General features: G+C 40.6%; 1 protein-coding gene across 3 annotated transcripts in view; it reads right to left on the bottom strand.

Moving 5' to 3' along the window:
* The window catches only part of pld5 (phospholipase D family member 5), a 52,454-nt gene extending 30,941 nt beyond the window's left edge, over positions 1 to 21,513 (bottom strand). For 2 of the 3 annotated variants that reach the window (XM_062032352.1, XM_062032351.1), the window contains exon 1: positions 7,259 to 7,460. In XM_062032352.1, the coding sequence (XP_061888336.1) occupies positions 7,259 to 7,291 (33 nt within the window). In that variant the 5' untranslated portion in view covers positions 7,292 to 7,460. Of the gene's footprint in view, positions 1 to 7,258; positions 7,461 to 21,185 lie in introns of those variants that run through there. The other variant, XM_062032350.1, reaches the window with a different exon arrangement.
* Positions 21,514 to 21,862: the final 349 nt, after the last annotated feature.

Raw genomic sequence — 21,862 nt, forward strand, 5'->3', positions numbered from 1 at the left:
TCACTTGAAGTCAGCAGAGTCCCATCCTTGCCGTACACAGCTTGGATGGTTCCCTGCTTCCCCCTCCTGAGGTGCCGTATGGTCTTCCAGAACAGCTTTGGTGCCGCCCGATAGTCCTTCTCCATGGATTCCCCGAACTGCTCCCACACCCTCTGCTTAGCCTCGTCCACAGCCACGGCCGCTGCCCTTCGGGCCCGTCGGTACCTTGCAACTGCCTCCGGAGTCCCCTGGGATAACATACCCCGGTAGGACTCCTTCTTCAGTCGGACGGCTTCCCTGACCACCACTGTCCACCAGGGTGTTCGAGGGTTACCGCCCCTTGAGGCACCTAAGACCTTCTGGCCACAGCTCGCAGCTGCAGCTTTAGCAATAGAGGCTTTGAACACTGCCCATTCCTGTTCAATGTCCCCAACCTCCACAGGGATGGCAGAGAAGTCCCGCCGGAGGTGGGAGTTGAAGTCCTTCCGGACAGAGGACTCCTCCAAACGTTCCCAGTTCACCCGCACTACACGCTTGGGTTTGCCAGGTCTGTCCAGAGGTTTCCCCCGCCATCTAACCCAACTCACCACCAGATGGTGATCAGTTGACAGTTCAGCCCCTCTCTTCACCCGAGTGTCCAAAACATACGGCCTCAGATCAGCTGATACGATTACAAAATCGATCATTGATCTTTGGCCTAGGGTGCTCTGGTACCAGGTACACCTATGAGCATCCTTATGCTTGAACATGGTGTTTGTTATCGCAAGTCCGTGACTAGCACAGAAGTCCAATAACAATCCACCACTCAGGTTCAGATCAGGGAGACCGTTCCTCCCAATCACGCCAGTCCAAGTATCACTGTCATTGCCCACGTGCGCGTTGAAGTCCCCCAGCAAGACTATGGAATCCCCTGCCGGTGCCCCATACAGGACCCCATGCAAGGTATCCAAGAAGGCTGAATACTCTGAACTCCTGTTTGGTGCGTATGCACAAACAACAGTCAGAGTTTTCCCCCCTCCAACCCTAAGGCGAAGGGAGGCGACCCTCTTGTCCACTGGGGTGAACTCCAACGTACAGGCACTCAGCCGGGGACTCGTGAGTATCCCCACACCCGCCTGTGCCCTCACGCCCTGAGCAACTCCAGAAGTGAACAAGGTCCATCCCTTGTCCAGGAGTGTGGTTTCAGAGCCCTTGCTATGCGTAGAGGTAAGCCCCACCAGATCCAACCGGTAGCGCTCCACCTCTCGCACCAGCTCAGGCTCCTTCCCCACCAGCGTAGAGACGTTCCACGTCCCGAAAGTCAGCCTCTGCCGCCCCGAATTGGTCCGTCCGGAGCCTCCACTTTCACTGCCATCCACTTGGCAGCGCACCCGACCCCACTGGTTCCGACCGCGGGTGGTGGGCCCACGTGGCAGAGAAGATGGTGTGTCCACGTAGCTTCTTCGGGCTGTGCCCGGCCGGGCTCCGTGGCAAGCCCGGCCACCAGGCGCTCGCTGACGAGCCCTACCTCCGGGCCTAGCTCCGGAGGAGGGCCCCGGGCTTCCTCCGGGCCGGGTAACGCATCCTCTTATAGTGTAGTTCATGGGGGGTATCGTAACCCTGATGGGGGGGGGCATTCGGGTACTACACCTTGCCCAAGGGTGACCCGGAACTATGTAAGGCAGGGGCGTTCAACTCCCTGAGACTTAATACAAGCCCACATACCTCGGACCACTGTCCTTAAATATCTTTTACACCAAGACTGTTACTCTTTATTGTTCTAGCCTTGGGGCCGGCCAGTCTGGACAACACCCAGTTTGTTGCTTGGCCAGTCAGCCTATTTCCGATGATCGGTTTGAGTCGGTTAACCTCCGAACCCTATCCTCTACTGCTACTTGTGAGAGCTTCCTACCAGATGTTGCTAATGTCTTTACTCTTCCTCCTAAACTCCAAATCTACATTTCTGTAGGATCCCAATTTCCTGGGGGCAAGAGCCACCACTCTCTGGAGTGCTTGTGATGGACATACTGTATTCACTTTTGACCTTAATAGATTAATCCTCTAAAGGATTCTGTGACCAAATACAAACATATGCTAGTTAACAATCATATAAGAAAATGCTACATGGTATAATTCACCTCACTACTCAGTCACATTTATAACCTACTTTTGGCGTATGTCTGCAAGATGTTCATTTCTGGAGGCGTTCCCAGATTGCAAATGAAACCACACCCCACCTTCTGCAAAAGTATCACAATGTATCTTTTGAAAATGCACACTGTTTTTTATATATTTTGAAGAAGAACGTCCCCACATTTTTTTTCTAGAAACAGTTGAAAATAAATGATTGATACGGAGTTGCATAAAACAAGATGCTTTTAGCAGCATTTATGTCACTGTATGTTGCACGTCAGTGTTATTGTGCACATGCCAAGACTGAATTAAAATGAATTTATCCAACCTTATATTGTGTGTCCTCAAACTCAGTTGTCACATAGATGTCAGAGGGGGACTCTGGCTGATAGCTTTACTCAATGTCCAAATAAGTATGGCCACCCCACTGTAACATCACAACGTAGCCAGACTGCAAAATCCCGCAGGCAGCTAAAGCTAAAGCTAAAGCCAATATGAATGAACCTTAATTGTTGATGCTTTGTCATTTGAATATCCAACATTATAACAACATTTATATATCAGAAAATGCAACATTCCTCATCGGTCCCCTTTAAGATACACACAAATAACACATGTAAAACAGATATGGCTTTTGAATTTTGGTTCAAGAGAACTGGCCAGGACAACAAGGATGGTAGTGTACTATGGAGCCAAAACACTGCGACTCCGGTGACTCTCAACGAGACTCCTGGAACTGTCGACAGGTATTTTCAGCAAACTGCTGAAGCTCTTTCAGTCTTCACCAGGCTTTATGTTTCTGGGGTTGGTCTGTGTGTTGGGTCATAGACCCGTTGAAGGACTTATAACCATACATGCCAACCCTCACAAATTTTCCGGGAGACTCACGAATTTCAGTGCCTCTCCCCAAAATCTCCCGGGACAACCATTCCCCTGAATTTCACCCGATTTCCAGCCGGAAAACTATATTGGGGGCGTGCCTTAAAGGCACTGCCTTAGCGTCGTCTCTCACCTGAAAAGGAGACTATTATATACACTACCGTTCAAAAGTTTGGGGTCACCCAAACAATTTTGTGGAATAGCCTTCATTTCTAAGAACAAGAATAGACTGTCGAGTTTCAGATGAAAGTTCTCTTTTTCTGGCCATTTTGAGCGTTTAATTGACCCCACAAATGTGATGCTCCAGAAACTCAATCTGCTCAAAGGAAGGTCAGTTTTGTAGCTTCTGTAACGAGCTAAACTGTTTTCAGATGTGTGAACATGATTGCACAAGGGTTTTCTAATCATCAATTAGCCTTCTGAGCCAATTGGCAAACGCATTGTACCATTAGAATACTGGAGTGATAGTTGCTGGAAATGGGCCTCTATACACCTATGTAGATATTGCACCAAAAACCAGACATTTGCAGCTAGAATAGTCATTTACCACATTAGCAATGTATAGAGTATATTCCTTTAAAGTTAAGACTAGTTTAAAGTTATCTTCATTGAAAAGTACAGTGCTTTTCCTTCAAAAATAAGGACATTTCAATGTGACCCCAAACTTTTGAACGGTAGTGTATGTCTCCGTTATCCACCGTTATGCATAGGTTTATCTATAACCCATAAAGTAGGCAGGCACAAAGCTATTTCTCAGCTTGTGTTCATACCAGCCGGCACGTTAATACACTGACACACAACATCCGGATTCCCATCATGCATTGCTTCAAAACTACAGCAAGTTGTTATATCCAAAATTTCCAGCCGGACAAACAATATTGGGGGCGTGCCTTAAAGGCACTGCCTTTAGCGTCCTCTCACCTGAAAAGGAGACTATTATATATGTCTCCGTTATCCATAGGTTTATCTATAACCCATAACACGGGGGCCGAATGGATATAGTCACTCATGAAAGGTCAGAGAAGCACAAGGCGGCGGCAACGCAGTATTATGGGCCACCTTGCAAGCAACATCCCGTTCTCATTTGCGGATGTTTTCAACAAATCCGTGAAGGATATGTTCCCGGATTCAGAGATCGCTCGCCAGTACTCAAATGGCAGAACAAAGGCTACTCAAATAGTGAAAGGTAAGTGTTATTTTTTTTTTAAAGTAAGCAGCAAATACAGTACAGTTAGTAGAACAACTGTGTTTTCAATACTGTGTACTGTACTATATATATATATATATAAGAAATACTTCAATTTCAGTGAATCCTAGCTATAAATATACCCGTCCCCCTTAACCCTGCCCCCCGGCCCCGCCCCGCCCCCAACCCCGCTCACCCCCCACATCTCCCGAATTCGGAGGTCTCAAGGTTGGCAAGTATGCTTATGACATGCGACTGAGACCAAGCATTCTGACACTGAACAACCCATTTGTCTCCAGAACAACTTGATAGTTTTGTGAATTGATTGTACACAATCGCAAAGTCCATGGGTAGGATGCAGCATAGCAGTCTTAGAACAGTCCCTGGTCTTTTCCCCTGTATGCTTTGTTTAGAGCAGATGCAAATTGGCAAAAGGCTTGTCAATATGCATTTTGACAAATTCTAGTTTATATTTTTTGTCATTACTAGGGATGTCCCAATCAACATTTTTCACCTCTGCTCTGATCCGATCTCAAGTCTCAATTTGACACATTGACTAAATATTATTGAACTGCAAATGTTTTACAGCAAGCAACTAAAGTAAACACATTAACACATTTTTATAAAGTTGATCCTTTTTACAAAATAAAGTAACTAGTGCACAATAACTAAACAAAAAGCAAAAACAACTATTGGCTCCCATTTAAATCATTAGGGTTTTGCCCTCAAAGCCATCCTCTGTTCAGAGACTTACTCCCTGACTTTGTAAACTATAAAAAAAAAAAAAAAAAAAAAGATTTTGTAATAATAACAACAGAAAAAAATCGATCTAATCACTTCAATTATATACTGATACTGTACTAGTTGATAGTATCGACATCTGGATCGATCACTCCTACTTTACATTGAAGCATTAAGGCCTACTGAAATGAAATTTTCTTATTTAAATGGGGATAGCAGATCCATTCTATGTGTCATACTTCATATTTTCGCGATATTGCCATATTTTTGCTGAAAGGATTTAGTAGAGAACATCGACGATAAAGTTCGCAACTTTTGGTCGCTGATAAAAAAGCCTTGCCTGTATACCGGAAGTAACGCGACGTCACAGGTTGAAGGGCTCCTCACATTTGCACATTGTTTACACCAGCAGCGAGAGCGATTCGGACCGAGAAAGCGACGATTACCCCATTAATTTGAGCCAGGATGAAAGATTTGTGGATGAGGAAAGTGAGAGTGAAGGATTAGAGTGCAGTGCAGGACGTATCTTTTTTCGCTCTGACCGTAACTTAGGTACAAGCTGGCTCATTGGATTCCACACTCTCTCCTTTTTCTATTGTGGATCACGGATTTGTATTTTAAACCACCTCGGATACTATATCCTCTTGAAAATGAGAGTCGAGAACGCGAAATGGACATTCACAGTGACTTTTATCTACGGCGTTGTAGCTTTCTACGACACCCCGGCCGCCATCAGAGTCGGCAAGAAACATATATTTCCCCAAAGTTACGTACGTGACATGCACATAGCGGCACGCACGGACAGGCAAGCGATCAAATGTTTGGAAGCCAAAGCTGTACTCACAGTAGCGCGTCTGCTATCCAACTCAAAGTCCTCCTGGTTGTGTTGCTGTAGCCAGCCACTTATACACCGATCCCACCTACAGCTTTCTTCTTTGCAGTCTCCATTGTTAATTGAACAAATTGCAAAAGATTCACCAACACAGATGTCCAGAATACTGTGGAATTATGTGGTGAAAACAGACGATTTAAGCTGGCCACCGTGCTATTCCAAAATGTCTGCTTCAACCCGTGACGTCACACGCAAACGTCATCATACCGAAACGTTTTCAGCCGGAAGTTTCCCGGGAAATTTAAAATTGCACTTTATAAGTTAACCCGGCCGTATTGGCATGTTAAGATTTCATCATTGATATACATGTATAAACTATCAGACTGCGTGGTTGGTAGTAGTGGGTTTCAGTAGGCCTTTAGCAGTTAGCTTCTTGTGTTGTCCTGTGTGTGTAGTATGCTTAGCAATTCATATTTCTGTAGTCCTCCAGTGATAATTGTACTTGGGGAAAAACATTTTTTTTTGCCGCCATAGTGGTGAGAATTAGTATCTTAGAAGCGGCGTCGCACTGTTGATGGACGACACATTCAAATTTGAGCCTGTTTCCTGGCAAGACACACACCCTCCTAGAAGTCATGCAACTCCTGCATGTGTGTGAAGTGAATTATTTGACTCATATTATGTTCAACATAAGGTGAATGTTTATATTCAACTTGGAGAAAGCAAACCACCAGGTTTAAGTAAATAATGGTTGAGTCGATAATAAATTAAGGAGCCTTAGTTGGATATTCGCGTATGGACAGGGTTAACTCTCTCACAAGAACAGGCAATAAAGTCAGACTTCGGAATACACAAGTGATAGCTCTGTCCTGGAGGGGAGACTCCATGTCTATCTTAAAGGTAAAAATTACCACTGATAGTCACACGCACACTAGGTGTGGTGAAATTACAGCTGAGGTAATGATCAGCAGGGCTCGGCAGCTCATCAGCTAAAAAAAGGCACATATTGTTATTACTTTTGTCAATTTTAAGTTATTTCAGTGACCATTTTAACTGAAACTGTTGGATAGGTATTGATTTAATGGTATGATAAACGTTCTTTAGAAAGGTTTTTGTTATTGCAACTACCAGAAAAGTCTTGCAGGATCTCTAATCCACCCTGTCTTCCATCTCGCTAACAAGGCAGTGTTGTTCTCTCCTCTTATATCCACTGAGACCCTGAAGTCTTCATTAGTCTGACCCGAGGCAAACATCATGCTTGACTTGCAGATATGCACACTACTTCTTGGAAAGTTTTTTTTTTTTTTGTGCTGATTCATCTAAAACTCACCTCAAAGAAATCAATTATGGAAATGAAAAATGTTAGTCGTCCAATATATTGCATTGCAAATATGGGACTGAATATAGGAACACCATTTTCCTGACATTTCAACATAAAGAGTTCATACATGCAACTACAATGTGATGAAGTTGGGATGTTACACACAAATTGCACACGTGAAACATATGAAAGCGTGGGGACACATCACCTTTACGGGTTCCTGCGTGGTCGGTCCCGCCATGAGAACTGCACCGCTTCAAACTTCTGTGACAGTAGCTCATTTGCATAATCTTCACCGGTCCGTTTGTGCCTCCCAGCCAGCCATTCTCTATACTTTCATGTCTCAGCATGCGTCTGTTTCTTTATATGTGTGTGTGTGTGTGCACCCAATGTCCTGATGTTACCTGCAGTTTGAGGTGTGTGTGTGTGTGTGAGCAGTCCAGTATGTGATGTGTGCAGCTCCACAGTGACACATCAGAAGCTGTTGGAGGGGATGGAGACACACCAACCCCCCCCTGTTCTAACCACCAATGCAAAGCGGTTGTTCCGAAATCCCAGCAGACCACCCCTCCTCCCTCCTATGGTAACAAATCCTACAGCTACCTTGTGATCAAACCTAAATTGGTCGCCCTGAAAAGAACAATGCATTAACCTGTCACATCTTCAAATGATAAACTGTAAGAGACGGGATGCATTTACACACCTAGTTACTGTAACCATGCAATACTGTCTGCTTTAAATCACTTAGCTTTTGTATGGACGAGCCAATAAAAGTGCACTCATTTGTGTTTTACTGCAGCATCATGTCCCCCGTCTCTTATGAAAGAGCCTTGGTGGAGCAACACAAAACATGGAAACACTTTCTTCCGCACTTTTATTCACCTCAATCAATAGTTGCAGAAAACAACATATGCTGCCAACGGCTCTGTTTAGATTTCTTAGAGGCTTGAAAACAGAGTGAGGGTGTTTGACGTTGCGGAATGTGTAAATACAAAGGCGTAATGTTCTTGTTGAAAAATATAATTAGACACGTTTCCCTTAATTACAAAGTAAATTTAATTCGCTTGAAATACACAAATATTGCCAAATCATGTACTTTAAAAAAAAAAAAAAAAAAAATATTATATATATATATATATATATATATATATATATATATATATATATATATATATATATATATATATATATATATATATATATATATATATATATATATATATATTATATAACAACATTGTTCAACTCAATAAAGCATTTCAACTTAAAGGAGAAGTGCACTTTTTTTGGAATGTGGCCAATAATTTCCAATCCTTATGCACTCTAAATTGTAAATAAAAGTCTGCTTACAATGGAGCCAATAAGAACTATTGCGTTTATTTTGTCCATAAAATCCAATTAATAACCATCCGTAAAGCGGCAACAATAACCCTGTTTACGTTTCGTGACCTGAATATTAACCAAGTATTAGCGATATTGTTATTATATATATACACTACCGTTCAAAAGTTTGGGGTCACCCAAACAATTTTGTGGAATAGCCTTCATTTCTAAGAACAAGAATAGACTGTCGAGTTTCAGATGAAAGTTCTCTTTTTCTGGCCATTTAGAGCGTTTATTTGACCCCACAAATGTGATGCTCCAGAAACTCAATCTGCTCAAAGGAAGGTCAGTTTTGTAGCTTCTGTAATGAGCTAAACTGTTTTCAGATGTGTGAACATGATTGCACAAGGGATTTCTAATCATCAATTAGCCTTCTGAGCCAATGAGCAAACACATTGTACCATTAGAACACTGGAGTGATAGTTGCTGGAAATGGGCCTCTATACACCTATGTAGATATTGCACCAAAAACCAGACATTTGCAGCTAGAATAGTCATTTACCACATTAGCAATGTATAGAGTATATTTCTTTAAAGTTAAGACTAGTTTAAAGTTATCTTCATTGAAAAGTACAGTGCTTTTCCTTCAAAAATAAGGACATTTCAATGTGACCCCAAACTTTTGAACGGTAGTGTATATATATATTATATACCAACATTGTTCAACTGAATAAAGCAGTTCAACTTAAAGGAGAAGTGCACTTTTTTTGGAATGTGGCCTATAATTTCCAATCCTTTTGCACTCTAAATTGTAAATAAAAGTCTGCTTACAATGGAGCCAATGAGAACTATTGCGTTTATTTTGTCCATAAAATCCAATTAATAACCATCCGTAAAGCGCCAACAATAACCCTGTTTACGTTTCGTGACCTGAATATTAACCAAGTATTAGCGATATTGTTATTATAAGTACATGTAAACTAAATGTGGGCTTTTTGACAAACAAAAGGTCCCCCTAGCCCAGACCTGGGAAAAATACAGCCCGTGGGCCACAATGTTCCCGGACGTTCTACATAATTTTTTAAGACCTTTAATACCAAAACTGTAGCCGCCATTATGATGTGCAGTGCTGTTTTTAAATGACCGTAAGTCTTGAACTATAGAAAGTATTACAATTAGAGATGTCCGATAATGGCTTTTTTGCCGATATCCGATATTCCGATATTGTCCAACTCTTAATTACCGATTACGATATCAACCGATACCGATAAATACAGTCGCGGAATCAACACATTATTATGCCTAATTTTGTCGTGATGCCCCGCTGGATGCATTAAACAATGTAACTTTACCATGAATTGATTTACGTGGACCACGACTTAAACAAGTTGAAAAACTTATTCGAAAAATGTCCTTCCACGTTTGTCCCTGACACCCGCATTTCAGGCTGGCTCTAGAAACACTCTGTGGAAACGCTCCCCGCCCACACTGCTTGGTGCCTCGTCTGAGCTGCTGTGACTTAGATGACCATAGTAACTAATTAGATGACCATAGTAACTAATTAGATTACCCTAGTAACTAGTATAGCATGCAAAAGCACAGATTCCAACCATTGAAATACTTTGTATAGTTCAAGACTTACAGTCATTTGAAAACATCACTGCACATCATAATGGCAGCTACAGTTTCCATCTTAAAGATCTAAAATAATTATTTGGGACTGTCCGGTGGGCCAGATTGAAAAGCTTAACCAGCCGCATGTGGCCCCAGGGCCTTAATTTGCCAAGGTCTGCAGTAAATAGATGCTGCAGAGTCATAGGGTGGATGTGAGGGATCACCTTTGAGAGAAGTTTGTGGCTTTCTAAGTCACTTTATAAATCTTGTTGGCAGCCCCGGCACGCATGCTGGCCCTCTCCTTTATTTCAGTAAAAACATGATGGGACGTCATTTATAACCTTGACATGCGTAAAAGCCTTTTTAGGAGTGAAGACGCTGAGGTTGTAAAACATTTCATGTTCATCTCAATGGGCCACATTCAGCAACCGTTCTTAAGAACAAATTTTGTTCTTAGGCCCACTTATGAAGTTTTTAAGGAGATTTTTGTATTCAATCAATCAATCGATCAATCAATGTTTACTTATAAAGCCCTAAATCACGAGTGTCTCAAAGGGCTGCACAAGCCACAACGACATCCACCAATCCACCAATGTTTTCTTAGCTGGGATTTGTTCGTAGGTAAGAACAAAATCTACGAGTGCTCCAGAGCACTCTTAGGGTGGCCTATTTGTTCTTAAGTGTGACAAGTTCCCTTACTTTTATTTTGTAATGTTACATTAATATCATAGATTATATATATACTGTATATATATATATATATATATATATATATATATATATATATATATATATATATATATATATATATATATAGATAAATAGATAGGGATAGATATAGATATATATAGTATGGTACCAAGAGCCGCATGTGGCTCTAGAGCCGCGGTTTGCTGACCCCCGACCTAGGGTGATAGAAGAAATATAAAAATATAATAAATCTGTCGGTGGCAGCACAGGAACACGCTATGTTTAAAGTTTCACTTTTGCATCTCATGGCGTATAACTGTGGTGCATTCAAGGACTCTTGATTAAAGTTAGTAACACAAGCGTCACTAGTTTTTAAAGACAGGGCATGGTTTAACCCCCAGGATATGCAGTAATAACATAAATCTAATCATAATAATACAATGTTTTATTTTGATTTATACTATTCACTGATGAAAAGTATATGTGTATCAGCTCATCTCTGCTTTGCACTCTGAAGCAAAGGAAAACTCAACAGATTTATAATACCATTTCAGTGAATAATGACAAGTTATATCACGGGTGTCAAACTCATTTTAGATCGGGGGCCACATGGAGAAAAATCTACTCACAAGCGGGCCGAACTGGTAAAATCACGGCACGATAACTTAAAAGTAATGACAACTTCAGATTGTTTACTTTGTTTAAAAATAGAACAAGCACATTCTGAAAATGTACAAATCATAATGTTTTTTTTTTTTTTTACACTTACATGTTGCGGTTAATAGTATTCTATCTTTATTTGCCGTTATTTATACTTTCTGAATAACATTATGTGATAATGTTCATCAGTCAACTCATTGGTGTTATTTTTCAATCTATTAAGATAAAAACAATATCAAAATCAAATTACAGGATGTTATTCATGTAATTTGCTCATTTTCCTCGACTGGTGCACTAACATCATGTGGTTTATTTTTTTTTACATATGTAGCATCATCTGCAAAGATACAAATAATTGCTATTGAGACATCTAGTGGACAAATTTAGAACAGCAGTTTCTTCCATTCAAAAATTTCGGCTCATTTTTATACTTAACAAACTCATCCCGCGGGCCAGATAAAACCTCTTCGGGGGCCCAATCCGCCCCGCGGGCCATACGTTTGACACCCCTGGGTTATAATCATTATTTAAATTCATTTTCCGGCCACATCCCATCGATTTTTTGTCCATTTGTCCATTTTATACCGTTTATCCCTTTTTATTTAAGGGGTTTATCTAGGTATATTCTAGATATATTAATCCCATCTTTAAAAAGTCTAAAACATAATCAAGGTTTTTACTTGTGTTTTCAAAAGTTGATTTCAACCAAAATCATGAAATGCCATACTTATATGAATTAAGGTGAGTCCACAAATGGGTTTCTTTTTCATAGAAATAACAAAAAGTTAATTAAGAGGTATTTTTTATTTTTCCCAAAGTGAATTATTCTCTCTTTTTTCTTGTTATCTTAAAGTGAGTGCCTCACCGGCCATGAACACTTACATCACCGGGCGATGTAGTGATTCAAGATGACCCTTACACCTAATTCTGTTCCTCTCATCCAAAAACACCTTAGTGAAGGACGCCTCTCGCTGGTTTCTCACCTTCACACCAGAGGCTCAGCGGTAGGCTGCAGAGCATGCTTTTTTTTTTTTTAGTTTTTGTTATTGTTTTCTTTATTACTTTGGCTTCAAAGTCAAGGGGATATTTGCTAAGTGAAGGCTGACTGGGCAGGATGCTCTGATGGACTACAGCCGGGCCACATGCCAAACGCTGCAGACTGGGATCCAGTCTGTTTACGTGAAAAAGCCACAACAGTGTCTGGACAGTTGCAGAGTACTACTTTTTCATTTCATTAATACATTTTTAGCTGATTATGATGAGTTAATTTACTGATGGAAGGCATCGACGTCCACTCAAGGAGGATAGGAATTTACATTTGAGGCATTATAATTGAAAAATGAGTAGGGAGCCAAGGAAGTAAAGTCCTACTTTTTATATGATTTGGTTTTTTAACGAACATTTTCCCCAATATTTCCCCCCGATTTTGTCCAACGCAGTGGTCCCCAAACTACAGCCTGCGGGCCTGTTAGGGCACGCCAGAGTCCAAAATCCGGCCCGTGGGAAGTTCAAAATTAAAAAATTAAAAAATTAAAAAAAAAAAAATATATATATACATATTTTTTTTTAAATTATTATAAAAAAATGTTAATCTGTCCTTTCTAATCCATATTCTACCGCTTGTTACTCTCGGTGTCTCTTAGCCGCTCAGGCAAATCTTATTGTCTAAAAATGCATTTTCCCATCAATAACGCGACATCATCAGCAAGTATATATATATATATATATATATATATATATATATATATATATATATATATATATATATATATATATATATATATATATATATATATATGTATATATAGTCGAGGGTACTATGGTTTATCCGTTATACAGTGCTCAATACCGGGGTAGAGCGGAATATACGGATGTATGTATAGGTCAGGAAAAAACACAAAGGCTATTTCATCCCTACAAGCCTGTTTTACAGGTTTCCCTATCAGGTTTTTTTTAATCCCCTGAAGAGCAGGGAAACCTGCGAAACACGCTTGTAGGGATGAAATAGTTTCTATGTTTTTTCCTGACCTAACGTTATGTATATATATATATATATATATATATATATATATATATATATATATATATATATATATATATATATATATATATATATATATATATATATATATATATATATGGCAACACTTTAGTATGGGGAACATATTCACCATTAATTAGTTGCTTATTAACATGCAAATTAGTAACATATTGGCTCTTGATTAGTCATTATTAAGTACTTATTAATGCCTTATTCTGCATGGTCTTATTATACAACCAGTAAGCCATTAACTAAGAGTCTTCCCTTAATAACCTCAGAATTACTGCTTCTTAGTAACCGAGTCCAAAAGTTTGGGGACCCCTGGTCTAACGCATTGGTTATTGTATATGCATGTATCCAATCCATTGTTCAGAAAACTATCTCGCGCATTGTCGAATCCCTCTCTGTGATTTCTTTAATTGCGTATGATTGCAAAATCAGCCACCATGGGGCTAAAGAAAGTTTTGAGTGACAGCACTTTGATAGAGAAGTTGAGAAACACTATTGAATTCAAGAAAGAACTGATCGCAAACTTGTAGAGGGCCCCCTCCTACCTTGATGCTGAATGTACACTATATTGCCAAAAGTATTTGGCCACTTGCCTTGACTCACATATGAACTTGAAGTGCCATCCCATTCCTAACCCATAGGGTTCAATATGATGTTGGTCCACCTTTTGCAGCTATTACAGCTTCAACTCTTCTGGGAAGGCTGTCCACAAGGTTGCAGACTGTCTCTCAGTCTCCGTTCAAATTCATCCTAAAGGTGTTCTATCGGGTTCAGGTCAGGACTCTGTGCAGGCCAGTCAAGTTCATCTACACCAGACTCTGTCATCCATGTCTTTATGGACCTTGCTTTGTGCACTGGTGCACAGTCATGTTGGAAGAGGAAGGAGCCCATTCCAAACTTTTTCCACAAGGTTGGGAGCATGGAATTGTCCAAAATGTTTTGGTATCCTGGAGCATTCAAAGTTCCTTTCACATGAACTAAGGGGCCAAGCCCAACTCCTGAAAAACAACCCCACACCATAATTCCTCCGCTGACCCCTCTCTGTCAGTTTACGTGGCCTACCACTTCGTGCCCGAGTTGCTGTTGTTCCCAAACTCTTCTATTTTCTTATAATAACGCCGACAGTTGACTTTGGAATATTTAGGAGCGAGGACATTTCACGACTGGATTTGTTGCACAGGTGGGTGGCATCCTATGACAGTTCCACGCTGGAAATCACTGAGCTCCTGAGAGCGGCCCATTCTTTCACAAATGTTTGTAGAAACAGTCTCCATGCCTAAGTGCTTGATTTTATACACCTGTGGCCGGGCCAAGTGATTAGGACATCTGATTCTCATCATTTGGGTGGCCAAATACTTTTGGCAACATAGTGTATTTGACATTGTTTTGTGCATGTAAGGCAATAACCATTCTCTTTTAAAACGTGTTTAATGTGTATGGGACAGATTAATTGGATTTGCAGTATCTCTTATTAAAAAACTGTTTTGGTTTTGGCACAATTCAGTTTTGGTCTGAACTTTAGAAACATATTACTAACAAACACCAAGGTAGCAATATGATGACAATGAACCAAAGGGCAATGTGTCATATTTGGACAACAACTCCCCTCTGGGGGGCGGGAAATGAATTAGAATAACGAGACTGTATTCAGTCATGCTGAATGATTAATATTAGTACTGGAGGTGGGAGGCTTAAAAGGATGCATTAAGCCTCCATAGAGCTTCACAATACTGCCTCACATTAAACCCACCGGGAGCAGCAATACATTCTGTTAGCAACCTCATAGGCTTGAAGGGTTTTGCACACACTGTCACACACTGCATTGAACATACATTATTTATTTTCGCTTGGCTTTTTAAGTATACTGATAATATAAAAGTAACCATTCATCAGTCATAAGAATCCATTCAAGAGGACCTATGATGATTTTAATCTACATTTCAATCTACAAGAAAACGGAAATGCTGATTATCGGTCCTGCTAGACTCCGACACCTATTTAATAATACCACCTTAACGTTTGACAACCAAACATTTACACAAGGCGACTCGGTAAAGAATTTGGGTATTATCTTCGACCCAACTCTCTCGTTTGAGTCACACATCAAGAGTGTTACTAAAACGGCCTTCTTTCATCTCCGTAATATCGCTAAAATTCGTTGTATTTTGTCCACTAGCGACGCTGAGATCATTATTCATGCGTTCGCTACGTCTCGTCTCGATTACTGTAACGTATTATTTTCGAGCCACCCTATCCATCCATCCATTTTCTACCACTTGTCCCTTTCGGGGTCTAGCATTAAAATATTACAGTTGGTACAAAATGCGGCTGCTAGACTTTTGACAAGAACAAGAAAGTTTGATCATATTACGCCTATACTGGCTCACCAGTACTGGCTTCCTGTGCACTTAAGATGTGACTTTAAAGTTTTACTACTCAAGTATAAAATACTACACGGTCTAGCACAATCCAATACGAAATCTGCGTTCTAAGAACTCCGGCTTATTAGTGATTCCCAGAGCCCCAAAAAAGTCTGCGGGCTATAGAGCGTTGTCTATTCAGAATAGTTTTTTTATTGCCATTGTTTGAGAACGTGTTCACAAAATAGGAATTTTACTAACATAAAACACATATAACACAAAATAGAATAACATGAGCTGTAACTGAGCTATCAGATCTTGTTATTGAGATATTGTTATTGTTATTATTCGGGCTCCAGTACTCTGGAATGCCCTCCCGGTAACAGTTAGAGATGCTACCTCAGTAGAAGCATTTAAGTCCCATCTTAAAAGTCATTTGTATACTCTAGCCTTTAAATAGACCCCCCTTTTAGACCAGTTGATCTGCCATCTCTTTTCTGCTCTGCCCCCCTCTCCTGCGTGGAAAGGTTATCATGTGACCACAGATGAGGCGTTAGCTGTTCAAAGTCGGGACCCGGGGTGGACCACTCATCTGTGCATCAGTTGGGGACGTCTCTGCGCTGCTGACTTGTCTCCACTCAAGATGATCCCCTGCTGGCCCCACTATGGACTGGACTCTCACACTATTAACTAGATTTGCCTGAAACTTGTGAACAATTTTATCCAAAGTTCTTTCAGGGTTTATTTTGGTATACAGGTGGAGAGAATTGCACTATTTGAAGGCCAAATGGTCCTTTGTGTCTTTTTACCTAAGTTTACATTTTGGTACCGTATTGTGTTTTGTACTTTCAATATTTAATCTTGTTACTTTATGGAATATCAGTATTTTTATACATTTTTATTTCTATGCATCTAATATGGCACACTGCGATGTATCTGTTATAAAAAATAATGTCCCAGTTACTTTGCTGACTAACTAATTACTCTTACAATGAGGTAACCGAGTTACTAACTATTACTAATTACTTTTTTCAAGTAAGATGACAAACACCGATAAAAATATCAATAATACTGATTAAAAAACATTAAACACCAACAAAGACAATTCATTATAAGAAAAGAAACAATATGCATAATTTATATTGCAATCATTTATCATTTCCATCACCGTAACAGCCGTTAATAAAACAATAACAACAACAGTCACAGTGGCACATAAGCTTGGTAATATTTGTTTGATTTTATATTATTCCAAAAATATATCACCAACACAATTTTTACACCTACTGAAATGTTTGTTGTGTGAACATTACTGTATTAAAATGAAAAATACAACTAAAAAGGTAAATCAATAAATACCGTATTTTCCGGACCATAGGACGCACCGGATTATAAGGCGCACTGCCGATGAATGGTCTATTTTCGATCTTTTTTCATATATAAAGCGCACCGGATTATAGGGCCCATTAAAAGGGTCATATTATTATTTTTTTTTTCTAAATGTGAAACACTTCCTTGTGGTCTACATAACATGTAATGGTAGTTCTTTGGTCAAAATGTTGCATAGATTATGTTTTACAGATCATCTTCAAGCCGCTTTCTGACAGTCGCTTCAGGATGCGCCGTTTTGTGGGCGGTCTTATTTACGTGGCTCACCTTCGACAGCGTCTTCTCCCCGTCATCTTTGTTGTAGCGGTGTAGCGTGCAAGGACGGGAGTGGAAGAAGTGTTAAAAGATGGAGCTAACTGTTTTAATGACATTCAGACTAAAGTCTGAATGTCATTTAAATCAATAACGTAGCAGGATCTCCTCATCTGCCGAAAATGTGTCCCGTGAAAAACCGTCCGACCGGAGTTCTCTAATAACTTAAAGTTCCTCGGGTGATTAATGTAAACTCACTATACCGGTATGTTTTAGCACTTTAATGGCGAGTTTACTGACAGATATAAGTAATAAATTTACACAACTTTATATTAGAAATGGCAACAGTGGAGGATGAATGTCACATAACAAGAAGATAGAGAAAAAGAAGAAGCTTATCAACTAAGGTGTCGCCAAGGACTACAAAGGCAGAAGCGCACAATTTTTCAAGACTTATGCAGATCCCAAATGCAGATCAGCAGGTACCAGAAGGTAAGAAAAGTTGCTTTTGCATAGTATTGCGAAACAAAACGCCAGATATTATGTCTTACCTTATACACACACCATAATAATATTAGTATGATAAATAAATGGGTTATACTTGTATAGCGCTTTTCTACCTTCAAGGTACTCAAAGCGCTTTGGCAGTATTCCCACATTCACCCATTCACACACACATTCACACACTGATGGCAGGAGCTGCCATGCAAGGTGCTAACCAGCACCCATCAGGAGCAAGGGTGAAGTGTCTTGCCCAAGGACACAACGGACATGACTAGGATGGTAGAAGGTGGGGATTGAACCCCAGTAACCAGCAACCCTCCGATTGCTGGCACTGCCACTCTACCAACTTCGCCACGCCGCCCCAGTAGCTCAGTTACAAAGGATGGAAAGTGTAAGGATGGAAAGGATAATGCCGGTATAAAGTATACTAAAAATGTACCGTAGTAGCAATATAAAATATAACATATGTAATATTTATATATTATATGTACATTATATAATATATACTGATATATTATATTTTTGTATATTTTATACAATATATAACAATTACCATGTACAATACTACAGTATATGTAACAGCTACAGCATAAAATAGAGAGTAGATCCAGCAGAAAATATACATTGTAAACAAAGAGAGGTAGCTAACATAGAAGCAGTCAGGTAATAGACAGATATCATCTATTGCTGTATGCTGAGTGATTATACAGCTGGATGGAGTGCGGAGTACTTGAGTCATATTGCAGTCTATATGGAATCTCTTATGTTTTACTGCCATCTACTGGTCACACTTATCATTCCACCATGTACCAAATAAAATAGCTTCGAGGTTGGTAAGCAAAACCCAAATTATACCGTACATTAGGGTTATAAGGCGCACTGTCGAGTTTTGAGGGGGAAACAAATTATTTTAAGTGCGCCTTATAGTCCGGAAAATACGGTACATTAATAAAGTCCTGATTATGTGCTGATTGTAATATTAAAATGTATTTTTAAATACCCAGTAAATGACAAAAAATAGGTGGTCGAATTGTGTGCGGTAGCAAAGAGGGAAGTGGTGATCAATATTGCTCTGAGACAACAGAGCTCAGCCACATGTATTGTGCTGCACCTGATGCACTCAGGCTTCGTACACCTTTTCCATGGCCAAATTCAAGCACTTTTTAAGGACTTTCAAGATCAATTTCCCAGTTTTTCCAGTACCCTTCAAAAGGCGAAAACCAGTGTGACTCAATCCATAGCCTTGTTGTTTAAGGTCACCAAATGCTGTCTGTAGGAAAAATACGGGGAATCTGCTAAAGCCTAAGCCTAACATTGAACCAGCAGTTATCATTAACTGAATGGGGCATAGAAAATGAAGCAGTGTTTCTATAGACTATTCAATGTCATTGGTGTTTGCAAACGTTGTTTACTTGTTTGTTTGTATCATCATCATTCATGTATACATCATTCCTTACAAGAAATAACATTATTATTGTTTACTTGTTTGTTTGTATCATAATTCATGCATACATCATGCTCATTAAAATGACAACCTCCCGGCATGATGGACCGATGCACCACTGTCCTCTTGGTGGCGACACACATGACAACAACCTAATGTAAGGGCTCGTGCAAAGCCAACAGATCAAGCATGTAGCTTTCATTTTTAAAGGCCTACTGAAATGAAATTTTTTTATTTAAACGGGGATATCAGATCCATTCTGTGTCATAGTTGATCATTTCGCGATATTGCCATATTTTTGCTGAAAGGATTTAGTAGAGAACAACGACGATAAAGGTCGCAACTTTTGGTCGCTGATTAAAAAAAGCCTTGCCTATACAGGAAGTAGCGTGACGTCACCGGAGGAAGGACTCCTCACATTTTCCCATTGTTTACAATGCAGCGAGAGAGATTCGGACCGAGAAAGCGACGATTACCCCATTAATTTGAGCGAGGATGAAAGATTCGTGGATGAGGAAAGTGAGAGTGAAGGACTACAGTGCAGTGCAGGACGTATCTTTTTTCGCTCTGACCGTAACTTAGGTACAAGGGTTCATTGGATTCCACACTTTCTCCTTTTTCTATTGTGGATCACGGATTTGTATTTTAAACCACCTCAGATACTATATCCTCTTGAAAATGAGAGTCGAGAACGCGAAATGAACATTCACAGTGACTTTTATCCCCACGACAATACATCGGCGAAGCTCTTTAGCTACTGAGCTAACGTGATAGCATCGGGCTCAAATGCAGATGGAAACAAAATAAATAAATCCCCGACTGGAAGGATAGACAGAAGATCAACAATACTATTAAACCATGGACATGTAAATACACGGTTAATAATTCCCAGCTTGGCGAAGCTTAAAAATGCTGTTGCTAACGACGCCATTGAAGCTAACTTAGCAACAGGACCTCACAGAGCTATGATAAAAACATTAGCGCTCCACCCACGCCAGCCAGCCCTCATCTGCTCATCAACACCCGTGCTCACCTGCGTTCCAGCGATCGACGGAAGGACGAAGGACTTCACCCGATCGTCCGTGCGGTCGGCGGCTAGCATCGGCTAGCGTCGGCTAGCGCGTCTGCTATCCAAGTCAAAGTCCTCCTGGTTGTGTTGCTGCAGCCAGCCGCTAATACACCGATCCCACCTACAACTTTCTTCTTTGCAGTCTCCATTGTTCATTAAACAAATTGCAAAAGATTCACCAACACAGATGTCCAGAATACTGTGGAATTTTGAGATGAAAACAGAGCTTTCTTGTATTGGATTCAATGGGGTACCAATACTTCCGTTTCAACGACTGACGTCACGTGCATACGTCATCATACATAGACGTTTTCAACCGGAAGTTTAGCGGGAAATTTAAAATTGCACTTTATAAGTTAACCCGGCCGTATTGGCATGTGTTGCAATGTTAAGATTTCATCATTGATATATAAACTATCAGACTGCGTGGTCAGTAGTAGTGGGTTTCAGTAGGCCTTTAAGGAAACCTATTTGAGGAGCCTATTGAGTCAGACTACCGAGAAATATGGTGAACATTTCCAAGCATTTACAAGCAATTCATCCAAAATTCAAGCATTTTTCAAACCTCGAAAACACAACATTAAAATCCAAGCATTCTCAAGGTTTTTAAGCACCCGTGCGAACCCCGTGCACTGCACGAAAACCTGCCTCCATGTCACACTTCTACACTGAATAGACGCTTTCCTCTCATCTTACAGGCTTGTATGAAAGTGCTAACGATCAAACCATTAAATGTCCCTGGCAAAAAAAAAAAAAAGTACATTAAAGTGTTATCCTTACCTTTTCTAGTTTGTCTTTGCGGCGCAGAAAGATGGTGGCAGAGTAACCCTGTTGCTGAGCAGCACTAAAGCCGCTGTTTTTCACGTGGGACAAATCAGGCAGGAGACCTGGGGGAACCTCCTGATGCCCCCTCGCCCTTGGATCATGTGACACTTCCATGGATGGCCCTGTGTGTCTGCGTCTGGGCCCTGCAGGGCCACAGGCTGTCTGACACAGGCGGGAATACTGTCACTCCTGTCCTCCTTGGCTTTTTTTCTAGCTGTCATTCAGTGCTGAATCAGCCACAAGTCATCCTTTCTCTCAGACGTCTGACTTGCAGGCTGCTCCATTCCCCGTGCTCTGTTTGTGGCCAGAGCACCAACGCCTCTTTTCACTCCCTCGGACTTGTGAGGGAGGGCCTGTCTGTGTCTGCCTGTGTGTGTGTGTGTGTGTGTATATATATATCTAGTTGGTCTACAAGGCGGGATGGGAGGGGTATGCAGTTGGTCTCTGCCAAACACTCCCTGGACAAGATGAAAAAGCAACAGGAGATGCTGTACTTGCAGAAACTGCATAATAACAAGGTGAGATAGGAATATTAGAGACTCAATGAATTGCACACAATATGAAATCTAATTTACTCAAACAGAGTAGTGTGCTGCAGCAACATTAGACCGAGTCGTCGTCACCCCAAGAAA

This window comes from Entelurus aequoreus, linkage group LG22 (assembly GCF_033978785.1).
Source record: "Entelurus aequoreus isolate RoL-2023_Sb linkage group LG22, RoL_Eaeq_v1.1, whole genome shotgun sequence".
NCBI lineage: Eukaryota > Metazoa > Chordata > Actinopteri > Syngnathiformes > Syngnathidae > Entelurus > Entelurus aequoreus.